Source organism: Protopterus annectens, chromosome 3.part1 (assembly GCF_019279795.1).
Source record: "Protopterus annectens isolate FY-2018-M chromosome 3.part1, PAN1.0, whole genome shotgun sequence".
Taxonomy (NCBI): Eukaryota; Metazoa; Chordata; order Ceratodontiformes; family Protopteridae; genus Protopterus; species Protopterus annectens.
In genome coordinates, this window is record NC_056732.1 from 1,871,348,580 (window position 1) to 1,871,362,177 (window position 13,598).

A 13,598-nucleotide genomic window follows, 5' to 3' on the forward strand; every position below is an offset into this window, starting at 1 on the left:
CGTCTTAGCTGCTTTATAGTTTTCTCTATTTGATATTTCCATAATGGTATTCGCTTTCGCCCCTCTTTTCCCTCGCTACCTTATGTTCCTTTGGTAGAACTTTATTAGTTATTAATTTAGCAGGACAGTAATATATTCTGTTTACTTCTGTTATATATCGCATGGATATCTATGGACAGTCCTAATTACTGTGTTCATTTGTTTTATCAAACTTTCAACATTTTGGGTTTTATTAACATTCTCCAGTCTATTTCTCTCATTGATCTTGATATAGCTGTCTATTAAATCAAGCAACTCTTCTCTTAACTCCTTTTATTCCATACTGAGGGCACATCCCTTGTTTTCCGTTTCCTGCAGACATTCTACAGAAAGTTCTATAGCATCTTCCTGTGGCACATTCCCTTCAGTTTCATCCTGTGTCATCTATTGCTCTATCATATGGGAACTCACTGGCCTATCACTCCTCAACATTCACTGCATCAGAGTTTCCACAGTTTCCTGTTCCTTTCCTTGCTGTCTAGCTTCAAGTGGATATTTATACTGGTTTCCTGTGGAAGGCTCCAAAATATCTTGATATGGCACCTGGCCAGTTGCTTCCTGTTCCACTGGTTTCCCCTTAATTTGGATAGCCATTGCTCTATCCTGTTATGGTGTTTTCTGCATTTGATTTTCTACACTGAATCCTTCTCTTTGCAGCTGCTCCATTACCTTGATTTCTATTTCTTTGACTTCTCCATTACTCATCTCTTTTTCTACTTTTCCTCTTAGTCTTCTCATTTTTTGTATTTTTTTGCCCAGTGTGTACTCTCTGATGGATTACCAAGCTACCTTTCTGTTTGAAAGTTTTATCACAGATGGTGCATTTATAGGGTTTCTGCCCCATGTGTTCACGCTGATGCCTCATCATAGTCCCTGCCTGCGTGAAGGTCTTATCACATATGGTGCATCTATATGGTTTCTCCCCAGTGTGGACAGTCTGATGACCAATCAATGAATTTCTGTGTCCAAACGTTTTATCACAGATGGTACATTTATAGGGTTTCTGATCCATGTGCACACTCTGATGGTTTGCAAAATTACACTTCAGTCTAAATGTTTTATCACAGATGGTGCATTTATAGGGTTTCTGCCCCGTGTGCACACTCTGATGCACTGCTAGACTTGACTTATAGACAAAACCCTTATTACATGTGGTGCATGTATACGGTTTCTGCTCAGAGTGGACACTCTGATGGGTAATCATTGAATGTTTTAATCTAAATGATTTATCACATAAGGTACATTTATAGGGTTTCTTTCCCGTGTGCAGACTCTCATGGGTTATCAAGTGAGACTTCAGTCTAAAGGTTTTATCACAGATGGTGCACGTATACTGTTTCTGCCCAGTGTGGACACTCTGATGCCTCTTCACAGCCCGTGCACACCTGAAGGTCTTATCACATATTGTGCATCTGTATGGTTTTTGCCCAGTGTAAATACCATGATGACTCCCCATCTGCTCATGCCTCACCAAGTAACTCTTGCATCCAAAACTTTTGTCGCACCAGGCACAGTTGCAAGGCTTCTGCTCTTTTATCATTTCTCCAAATCTGAGCTTCTGCTCAGTGTGAATGCTCTGATGTCTTACCATGTTTTCCCTCCATGCAAAACCCTTACCACAGACTTTGCATTTAAATGGTTTCTCCCCAACATGGCTGTACTGATGACTTATCAGAGTGGTTTTCTGTCTAAAGCTCTTGTCACAGGTAGTGCATTTATGAAGTTTCTGGGCACTGTGCGTAGACTGATGATTGACCAGGTGAATCTTCTGTCTGAAGTTCTTGTCACACATGTTGCATTTATATGGTTTTTGTCCGGTATGGATATACTTATGTGTTACCATTGAAGACTTGTAAGTAAAGCTCTTGTCACACTGTGTACATTTATAGGGTTTGTCTTGAGTGTGGATCCTCTGATGTTTCATCATGTTGTTTTTTTGATGGAAACTCTTGCCACATGTGGCACATTCATAGGGTTTATGATCAATGTGGATATAGGAATGTCCCACCAATTGACTCTTGTGTCCAAAACCCTTGCCACAAATTCTATATGGTTTCTCCTCTTTACTGATACCCTGCAGTGCTGCCACAGCGTTTTGGCATCTACAATTCTTGTCACACTTAGTACAGCTACAAGGTTTCTGCCCAGTGCAGATATTCTGATGTGGCACCATGATACTGTTCCATTTTTTTCTCTCTATAAAACCAGTGTCATGCGTGCCACATGGATTTAGGTTCTCTCTTTTACACAGCTGCTCATGTGCTGCCAAAGCATTCTTCAGTATTTTCCCACTGTGACTTAATGGATCAGATAAGTCGTTGCCATGAAATGTTACACTGTTGCTGTGATTAAGCCAGCTGCATGATGTTTCCTCTTTAGTTTGCACATGCATTTCTAGTTCAGTTTTCTTGACTGCCCTCTCATTACATTTCTTGCATGTGGTTCCATGCTGCAGCAGGTCTTGTTTTGTGACCAACATTTTATGAGGAAGAACTTTGTTCCATTCAGAATCCTGGTGCTTCCCATGGGATGACTGAAGACTCTGGATCTCAGTGAACTCTGCACTGCTCCTGCCTTAGGGAAAAAAAGTGTATGTCAGAATATGAGCCACACAGAGGAGTTGCTTTCTTACCTAGAGGTTTACAGTGTAAAATGCATGCGACTCGGTCATCTCACAAAGCTTTTCCTAATATCTAATTGTAATAAACAATGAACCGCTGCTGCAAAGAATTTCAGTAATGAACAATGTTACTGATAAAAACTGTTCTGCCCTCTGCTAATACATTATTGCTCACTTTCATTCTAAATGTAACAATGTGAACTGATCTGCTGTTTACTTTGTTATCCAAGAGTTTCCAACACTATGTCTTGTGTACCTGGATCTCCATGTTCCCTACAAAATACAAGAATTCTTCATTTCTACTTCCAGCTTCATTCAGTACTGGTTCCCATTTTTAATGTATTTATGTACAAGTCTGCTGCTTTCTACTGCTAGGTGCTTTAAATATGTAAAACATGCATACAGAAAAATAGATCTCCCATTCCATTTGACATTCTCTGACTAGTCAACATTAAACAATTGGATGGCACGCTCCAATTTAGTGCATCTTGTCACTGATGAAGGGTGTGAAATTGCATATGTTTTAGTGAACTCGTAATACCTTTATTTCCTGCTAACAGGAAAAGTTTAATTTTGCAAATACAATCTTTTATCAACAACTGCATGAATTCAGCTCCATGTTAAATTAATAGCTCCTTAATGGTAAATCACATCTTATATGGCATATGCCTTATTCACCAGCATAAATCAACTGACAAAAGCTGATTTAAGTATACTTTTCTCTGCACTTATTTAAGATTATTAGATATTTGTAGATAATTAGGATGGCCGCGGTGGTGCAGCGGTTAGCATGGCCACCTCACAGCGAGAGGTTCTCAGGTTCGATCCTTGGCTGGGGTGCCTTCTGTATGGAGTCTGCATGGACCAAACCACAAAAGGAGGTGGAGTATCAATATTCGTCAAAGATACCCACACCTTCAGGTTGGTGGCACAGCACGAAGCATCAGAGACTATCCATGTGCAACTAACAGTGGGTAAAACTGCCTTCCAGTTTATAGCCTGCTACAGACCACCCTCCCAGACCCAGGAACCCCACTCGGCCTTCCTGAGAACACTGGAAAATATGAAGGTCTCTCCAAACACCATTATATTGGACGACTTCAACTACCCTAACATGGACTGAGAGCATTACTCTAGCTCCAACACCCTAGCCCAAAGGTTCCTAGAATTTATAAACTCAAATGCTATGGAACAACTTGTTGCCACTCCCACAAGAGAGGAAAACATACTGGACCTGATCATCACCAACATGGGGACTCTATGCTCCAAGAAGTGTATCCCTCACTGGTAAGATCAGACCATAAACTAATCTCACCAGGTATTCACATCTCGACCCCAGCCCCTGCCCAGAAAACCACAGTGAAAAACTTCTCTAAAGCAAATCTCACACTCCTCAAAACTGAGGTGGAATCCTTCAAAGCCCCCGGGCCTGTGGAAAATACGGCCCAGACCGCAGAATCCTTTATAAATGCATTCTATGAACACCTTCAGGAATGCATGGATCATGCAATCCCAAATAAAACCAAGACCCAATCCTCCAAAGTTAGGTGTCCTGTCTGGTGGACCCCAGCCATAAACAAACTATACAATAGAAGGAGGAAGCTACTACATGATAGAGCAAAATCCCAAAAAGGGAAGGCATCTCTGATCAGTATTAGCAAAAACCTATGGGCACTCATAAAATCGTCTAAGGCCAGCTTCGAGAGGAAAAATTGCACAGGACACTAAGGATAATCACAAGTCTTTATTTAGTTATGTTAGGAACCTGGGTGGGAATTCCCAGATATACTCAGAATTAGTCCAAAATGACAAAAAATACACCGGACATTGCCAACATCCTAGCTGACAGGTTCAGCGCAAACTTCTCCCCCCTTCCCCACCAAAAGGGCAAATATCTATCCCAGCAGAGTGCTGCCCCCCTGACATCTCAGATGCTCAGGTAAGAGCCGCCCACTCCAAAGCAAACACAGCATCAATGGGACCAGACGGTGTCCCGGGCTGTGTCCTACATTAACTCCAAGAAGAGCTAAACCCAAACATAAAACTACTGTTCAGTCTCAGCCTTACCACAGGATATGTACCCAAAGAGTGGCGTACAGCAACAGTGGTCCCTCTCCACAAAGGTGGTGCCTCAACGGATCTTGGAAACTATCGCCCCATAAGCCTGACTAGCTTGGTCTGCAAAGCTATAGAAAGGATCATCATGGACCTCATAAATAAAGATATTGGGGACCTACAGACACTGGATCCTACCCAGGTTGGCTTTGTTAAGGGCAGATCCTGCCTCTTAAACCTGGTCGATTTCTTTGAAACAGTCACCAAGGCCAATGTAAACGGGCATCCAATAATCTTGCCTTAACATGATCAGGTAAACTTTGTTCCTTTAACCAAGCATGCTTTCGAATAACAGATCCTGTAACTGCAGCTCTACAAGACGCCTCTAAGGAATCAAAAAGTACAGTTTTGTACCTACCATAAATGTAGATGTTCAAGTGTTCACCCCGCTGCAGTCATCACACTTGGGTTATCCTGTCGTCAGGCGGTCCCAAAGTCGGCCGGAATTCCAAAGTCTTGGTCCGGCATCGGTTGTTGTCACCTCTTCCCTGACGTCAGTGTGCCAGGGGTATAGATAATGCAACCGACGCCATTTTCTTCAGTTTTTCTTGCCCAGATGTCAGGTGCCCCCAAAAACGGTGGTCAGAAATTAGTACCAAATGGAGTAACCTCTGCACAAACACAAAATCCCTTCAGCTATAAGCAAATACATCAGTAAGGTATAGAAGAGATTTAGCCAGTAGATCAGAGGGGATGGAGGGAGGGTAACCTGGACTGCAGCAGGGTGAACACTCGAACATCTACATTTATGGTAGGTACAAAACTGTACTATGTTCATCATGTTACCCTGCTGCAGTCATCACACTTGGTTTGAATCCCAAAGCTAAGGTAGGGGGGAGGTATCAGAGTGTTAGTGGAGGCTATAAGGCCCTGCAGAACTGCAGTGGTGAAGCCCGCCCTGGTCTTAGAGTAAATAGGTAAGTGATAGTGTTTGGTAAAGGTGTGGACTGAACTCCAAGTTGCAGCTTCTAAAAATCTCCTTGGTTGGAACCCCCCTGAGAAAGGCTGTAAAGGTAGCTGTAGCCCTGGTAGAGTGGGACCTAATGGTAGCAGGAACAGGTTTCCCATGATGGGTATAGCAGAAACGTATGCAATGACCTATCCATTTAGAAATGGTTTGCTTTGATATAGCCTTCCCTTGAGAAGCTGTAGCATAGGATACAAAGAGCTGGTCAGATTTTCTGAAAGCCTTAGTTTTGTCCAAGTAGTAACGAAGTTGCCTGTGAATGACCAAGGAGTGCAGGAGTCTCTCACCTTTGTTCTGTGGATTTGGGAAGAAGGTGGGTAAGTGGATGGTTTGATTTAAAGCCACACTGGAAACCACCTTTGGCATAAAGGAAGGATTAGTTCGTAGAGAAACTCTGTCTTGATGAAAAATGAGGAAAGGTTCCACTGCCATTAGTGCCTGTAGCTCTGAGACTCTTCTAGCTGAAGTTATTGCTAGGAGCAGGGCAGTCTTCCATGATAGGAACTGAAGATCTGCAGGGAAAGCTGGTTCAAAGGGAGGTAGCATTAGTTTTTCCAGAACAAAATTGAGGTCCCATGTTGGTGTAGGAGCTTTATTGAGGTCCCATGTTGGTGTAGGAGCTCTCCTGGGCGGTCTAATGTTTTTTGCCCCTCTGAGGAACTGCCTTAGAAGAGGATGCGAAAATAAAGGTGGATCCGTGTTGTAATGAGCTGAAATAGCTGAAGCATGGATTTTAATGGAGATAAATGAAAGTCCTTTGTGCAACATCTCAGCTAAATACTGTAGAATGTGAGGCATGTGAGACTGAATTGTGTCTTGGCCTTTAGCTTGGTTACAGGCACAAAACCTTTTCCATTTGTCCGAATAAGCCTTCCTGGTGCTTGGCCTCCTGGCTTGCAGAATAACATCCAGAACTGCTTGTAAAAGAGGAGCTGGTTGGATGTTTAGTTGATTTGCCATGCAGCCAGATTTAAAGTTTTGAGCTGGCTGTGAAGAATCTGATTGTTTTGTTGTGCGAGTAAATGGGGGATTTGAGGCAATATCCATGGTGGGCTGTGGGCTGTGAGCCATATTTCTCAATAGCGGGTACCAGTGCTGGCGTGGCCAGTCTGGGGATATGAGAATCAGTCGTGATCTCTCCTTTTTGACTTTCAGAAGAACCTTTGTGAGGAGAGGCAATGGAGGGAAGGTATATACTGTCAGGTTTTTCTAAATGAAAGAGAGTGCGTCCACTTTCCAAGCTCGTTGGTGAAATGTCCTTGTACAAAATTTTGTTAGTTGATAGTTCTGAGGACTGGCGAACAGGTCTATGTCTGAAAGGCCCCATTTTTGAGTTATCATTGCAAATATTTGTGGATCTAGTTTCCACTCGTGGGGATCCTTGATGTTTCTGCTGAGGTCATCTGCCAATGTGTTCTTCTGTCCTGGCAGGAATTGAGCTTGCAACTGAACTTGGTAAGCCAGAGCTGTGTTCCATAAGATCATTGCTTGCCTGCACAGAGGGTAGGAATGTGTACCCCCTTGTTTGTTTATGTACCACATTACTGTGGTGTTGTCTGTCTTTATTGCAAGTTGTCCTGGATGTAATAGATCCTTGAAGGCTGTCAGAGCTTTCTGTACAGCTAGCATCTCTTTTTGATTTATGTGCAGATTTCTTTGATCTGCAGTCCATAGGCCTTGAATGCATTGTCATGCCATGTGTGCCCCCCAGGCATAGTCTGAAGCATCTGTTGTGATAGTTTGCCTGGCTGGGGGCAAGGTGAAAGGCTGACCCTTGTTGAGGTGACATGCCTGTGACCACCATAGAAATTCCTGTTGTAGGCAGGGAATGAGAGATATAATTGTGTCCAAGCTGTGGCTGTGTTGATTCCATACGCTTTTTAGGTACCACTGTAATTTCCTCATATGCAGCTTTGCAAATGGTATTATTAGTATGCAAGATGCCATGAAGCCCAAGGCCTGCAGAATTTTTCTTGCAGTTAATTGGGTCTTTGTTGCCATTGTCTTGAAATATTGAGTCAGTTGTAGTTGCTTGTCTGGCGTAAGATAAGCCTTCTGGGCTGTTGTATTCAACCTGGCACCCAGGAATGTCATTTTTTGGGAGGGTACTAGTTTTGACTTCTTTTCGTTTACTGTGTACCCCAGGCAATTTAGTAGATGCTTTACAAAGGCCAAATAATGTAAGAGAATGTCTTTGCTTTCTGCTTGGATGAGGCAGTCGTCCAGGTATGGATATATTTGAATTCTTCTTTGTCTGCAGTATGCAATTACTGGTGCCAGGCATTTTGTGAAAAGTCTGGGCGCAGTAGATAAGCCAAAAGGCAGTGCAGAGAATTGGTAATGGGTTGAACCTGCAATGAAACGGAGGTATCTTCTGCAACTTTGTCTGATAGGGACATGCAGGTATGCCTCCTTGAGGTCCAACGTTACTAGCCATGCTTCCTTGCCCGACATGGGAAGTAGCTGCTGTAGTGTTAGCATCTTGAATTTGGGTACTTGTAAGTAAGTGTTTAGAATTGAAAGGTCCAGAATTGGTCTCCAGGTATTGTCCTTTCTGGGCACTAGAAAGAGTCTTGAGTAAAATCCTTGGCCTTGCTCTTGAGTAGGTACCAGTTGAATGGCTCTCATGTCCATGAGAGCTGTAATTTCCTTTTGTGCCTCTGCCCATTGATTTTGTGGCAGGTTTGGCATTCCTCTTTTCATTGGCAAGGTGTGAAAATGGAATCTGTATCCTCGTAAAATTATGTCTAGGACCCATTTGTCCTTTGTGACAATGTGCCAGTTGTCTGCAAAAAGTGCGAGTTTTTGCCAAGAGAGTATTGCTTGGCCAGATGAGGTGCAAGTCATTGAGTTTGCCTTCTGGTGGATTGAGACCTGTCTTCTCCTCCCTTCTGTGTTGTAGTGCCCCATTGTCGAGGTTTATACTGGGCTTATGGTTGTCCTCTGCCCCTTGGGCGTCTGTATTTACCCCTCTGTGGTCTGTCAGTAGCTGGAAAGGACCAATTTTTTGTTGGCCAGTTTCTGCTGAAGCGAGGGGGTTGTACCTGTAGGAAATCTTTGACTGTCTACATAGATTTTGCCTTATCCTCCATTTTCTTTAAAACTTCTTCTGCTTTAACTCCAAAAAGAACATCCTGCTGTAAGGGAGCATCTAGTAGTTTTGCTTTAACATGATCAGGCAGAGTTTGTTCCTTTAACCAACCATGCCTACGTATAACAGACCCAGTGACAGCTGCTCTGCAGGAGGCCTCCAAAGAATCAAACCCACATTGTAAGGTATGTTTGCCCACCTGCTCAGTGGCGTGCAGCAGATCCTGTACTTCTTTCAATTCAGATTGTTGAGGGAGAGTGGTTATTCTTTGCTTTAACTGAGAGATTAGGAATTGCTGATACTTAAGCATGTGAAACTGACAATTCAGTGCCCTCATAGCTAGTGTGGCTGAGATGTAAACCTTTTTCCCCCACCTGTCTAGTGCTCTGGAATCCCTCTCAGAAGGTACTGGGTTTTTAGCCATAGAAGCCTTAGCCCCCTTGGGACCCTGGGAGATAGTCTCTGGGTCAGCTACAGGGCTTTTGTAAAGAAATTTGTGGGAATCAGGCACTCTATAGTATCTGTCAGGCATAGCCGGAGCAGGAGGTAGAGAGTCTGGGTTCAAACTGGATTCTAAATAGACATCATTCACAATGTCCAAAAGTGGTGGGATGGCAAGTGGTCTGTGTTGGGGGAGTAAAAGAAACTCTCTGAGCCTCTTCTTCGAGTCAGAGTAGTCCTGACCTTCCCAGTGAAAATGTTCCCTCATAGTGTGTAAAGTTTCCCCAAAGGAGTAGTCTCCAGGAGGAGAAGCTGAGGGAATAGAGTCCTCAGCATCAGAATCTTCATAAGGAGAGAAGGAGTAATCCTGGTCCTCAGAGGCGTCTGAAGAAATGGACACTTGTTCAGAGGATGCATAATCTTCCTCTTGTCTAGGCCTTTTGTCAGGAGGGGGCTGGGAACTCCTGATTAAAGAAATCAAATCTTCAGCCATTTTGAGCATCTGTTTCTTAGGCGTGGCGCCTTGAACAGGGGACTGAAGTGCAGTCCTTTTAGATTTAGTAGGAGTCTTCGACTCAGAAAATGTTTTAATGGTGAGAGTCGTCGGTCTGAAAACGCCTTCAGAAACTGATGGTGTTTAGGTAGCACTGATGTCTTTTGTAGCAATGTCGTCGGAAGGGCCTGAACTAAATGGTTGCGTCGGCCTGGTGCATTCCGCCAAAATTTCCGTAGCGGTCTCTGGTTCCAGATCTGCGGTAGTCAGGGGCTGCGTCAGAGCGTCACTGAGGAACGGTGAACTGGAGACCGGATCAGCCGAGGCCTCGGAATCTGGCTTAGGCCTGGGCTGTCTGTCCTTATCCTTGCGTTTTTTGTGCACGCCGGTAGTCGCTTGCTCTGACGGCATGGTGTAGTTAAATTTTCTACCAAAAGTAGTGTCGTGCGAAATCAAAGCGTCTTTTAATAGTACGCTTATTAAACCTAGCACAAAACCGACAAGCAGTGACGTCGTGGTCTGGGCCTAGGCAAGGTATGCAATAAGAATGAAAATCCTTATGAGGTATTTGCTTCCCACAAGAAATACAATTGTTAACTTTTTCTGACATCGGACTGAGGCAAGAAAAGTTTCCCCAACGGGGTACTTAGCTTTATAGAAGACTTCGGTCTGAAATTCGAATTCGAAAATCTCAGGAGTCGGCCGACCGGCACTTGCGAACTGCTTCTGCTTTGAGCACCGCGCGGCAAGAAAGACTGAAGAAAATGGCATCGGTTGCATTATATATACCCCTGGCGCACTGACGTCAGGGAAGAGGCGACAACAACCGACGCCGGACAAAGACTTTGGAATTCCGGCTGACTGCGGGACCGCCTGACGACAGGATAACCCAAGTGTGAGGACTGCAGCAGGGTAACACGATGAACATCCACATTGCAGAGTATGTTTTCCAACTTGTTCAGCTGCATGCAATAAATCCTGCATTTCCTTATGGTCAGGAGCTTCTGAATCTGTAAGCATTTTTTGTTTTAACTAAGCCATTAAATATTGTTAGCACTTAAGCATGTGGAACTTGCAATTTAAAGCCCTTACTGCTAAAGTTGCAGAAGTGTACACTTTCTTCCCCCATCTATCCAATGCCCTGGAATCCCTGTCAGAGGGTACTGGATTTTTAGCAGTGGAAGCCTTTACCCCTTTGGGACCTTGGAAAATGGTTTCTGGGTCAGCAGCAAGGTTTTTATAAAGAAATTTGTGAGAGTCAGGGACTCTGTAATACCTGTCTGGCTTGGCTGGAGCTGGGGGCAAAGAATCAGGGTTTAAACTGGATTCAGAGAACACATCATCCACAATATCTAACACAGGCGGGATAGCAAGGGGTCTGTGTTGAGGTAATAAAAGGAAATTTCTAAGCCTTTTCTTGGATTCTGAATAATCCTGGCTCTCCCAATGGAAATGCTCCCTCGTGGTATGTAAAGTTTCCCCAAAAGAGTAATCCTCAGGAGGAGAGGCTGAAGGGATAGATTCAGCATCGGAGTACTCATAGGGGGGTAGAGAGTATCCCTGGTCTGAAGAAAAGTCAGAGGAAGTGGAGACCTGATCAGAAGAATCAAAGTCTGTATTCTGCCTAGGCCTTTTTTCAGGAGGGGGATGGGAACCCCTGATTAGAGCAATAAGGTCTTCGGCCATTTTGAGCATCTGCTTCTTAGGCATGGAGGACTGTCCAGGAGAATGCTGTACTTGTTTCCTTGTCTTTAATGGTGTTTAAGACTTGGTTGTTGCTTTAGTTGTTAGTTGTGAAGGTCTGAAAACCCCCTCAGAAGCCGATGCCTGCTCAGCGGCTCCGGACCCATCCGAGAGGTTAGTTTCTGTCGGCCCAATACCTTGAGTTTCCAGAGGCCTAGTTATCTCCACATGGGAGTCAGAGGTGGCCTGTGGCTCTGAGGTAGCGGGTGTCAGGGGCTGCGAAAGCACCTCGCTGAGAACCGGCGACTGGACTAGAAGAGGTTTTGTCGTCGGTTTGCGCCTTGGATGCCTGTCCTTATCCTTATCTTTGCGTTTCTTGTGAATTCCCATTGTCGGTTGATCCGACGGCATTGTATACTTGAACCTTCGGCCAAAGTAATGCAAAGCAAAGTCAAACCGGCATTTAATAGTGCATTTGTTAAATCTAGCACAAAACCGGCAACTAGTGACGTTGTGATCAGGGCCTAGGCAAGGAATACAGTAGGAGTGAAAGTCCTTATGAGGTATTTGCTTCCCACAAGAAATACAATTATTAACTTTTTCTGACATTGGTCTGAGGCAAGAAAAAAGTTTCCCCAACGGGGTATTTAACTTTATTGAAGACTTCAGTTCTAAAATTCGACTTCGAAAATCTCAGGAGTCGGCCGACCAGCACTTGCGAACTGCTTTTGCTTCGGGCACCGCGCGGCAAAAAAGACTGAAGAAAATGGCGTTGGCTGCATCTTATATACCCCTGGCGCTCTGACGGCAGGGAAGAAGCAACGACAACAGACGCCAGACCAAGACTTTGGAATTCTGGCCAACTGTGGGACCGCCTGACGGCAGGATAACCCTAGTGTAATGACTGCAGCAGTGTTACACGATGAACATCAGGCAAGCAAAAACTGAGGGCAATGCTACTCAATGCTAGAAGTCAAAATTTCAAAATGCATTCACTCGAAGCACTCTTTAAAATGGAGAACATTGATATCTGTGCAGTGACTGAGACCTGGTTCAAGGCTCCAGACAGCACCCCTGCATTACCAGGCTTATAACTCATACCACACTTTTTGGCCATCTAACCTGGACCGTAGCACCAAAGGTGGAGGTGTGTCCATATTCATTGGAATTTATGAATTCCAGAAAGCGCTGAGCGAAGGATTTCCACACCTCCAGGCTAGTTGCTCAGCATAATGCATCCAAGGTTATCCAAATGCAACTAACTCTGGGCAGAACTGCAATCCAAATTGTAGCTTGCTACAGATCCCCCACCATGCCCCAGGATTCCCACTCCTCTTTTCTTGATGTACTGGAAAATGTTAGGGTTCAATCAAACACCCTAATATTAAGCGATTTCAACTACCTCACCATTAAATGGGAAAACTACTCATGTACCAACTCCTTCGCTCAGCGCTTTCTGGAATTCATAAATTCCAATGCCCTGGATCAAATTATCCACACCCCCACTAGGGGCAACAATATCCTAGAAAGTACAGTTTTATACCTACCATAAATGTAGATGTTCGAGTGCTAATACAGCTGCAGTCATAACAGATGTGTTCTCCTGCCGTCAGGCGGGTCCTCGGTCGGCCAAATTCCAAAGTCTAGGTCCGGCGTCGGTTGTCGTCGCTTCTTCCCTGACGTCAGTGCGACAGGGTATAAAAGAACCAGCCAACGCCATTTTCTTCAGTTTTTCTTGCCCCAGATGTCAGGTGCCCCCAGAAGGAAGGCAATACATAAAATTATGAAGTAATGCAATGCAATATAATCAAAAAACAGTAGTTGCAAGCAAATACACCATAAAAGAATACCCCTAGAGGGAAGGAGGAGGAAACCTGGACTACAGCTGTATTAGCACTCGAACATCTACATTTATGGTAGGTACAAAACTGTACTATGTTCATCGTGCATACAGCTGCAGTCATAACAGATGGGTAGAATCCCAAAGCTAAGAAAGGGGTGGTAGGCACTAGGTGGAACTAGGAGGAGCCAAAATGCCCTGCAAGACTGCAGTGGCAAAGCCTGCTCTAGATTTGGAGTATAATGGTAGGTTGTAGTGTTTGGAGAAGGTATGCACAGAACTCCAAGTTGCTGCTTCAAAGATATCCTT

General features: G+C 44.2%; 1 protein-coding gene across 1 annotated transcript in view; it reads right to left on the reverse strand.

Annotated features, from left to right (window-relative positions):
* Positions 1–718: 718 nt before the first annotated feature.
* Positions 719–13,598, reverse strand: part of LOC122798795 (zinc finger protein 260-like) — a 159,287-nt gene continuing 146,407 nt past the window's right edge. Inside the window, exon 2 of the mRNA XM_044067906.1 lies at positions 719–2,613. Within this exon, the coding sequence (XP_043923841.1) occupies positions 737–2,613 (1,877 nt within the window). The 3' untranslated portion in view covers positions 719–736. The remainder of the gene's footprint in view (positions 2,614–13,598) is intronic.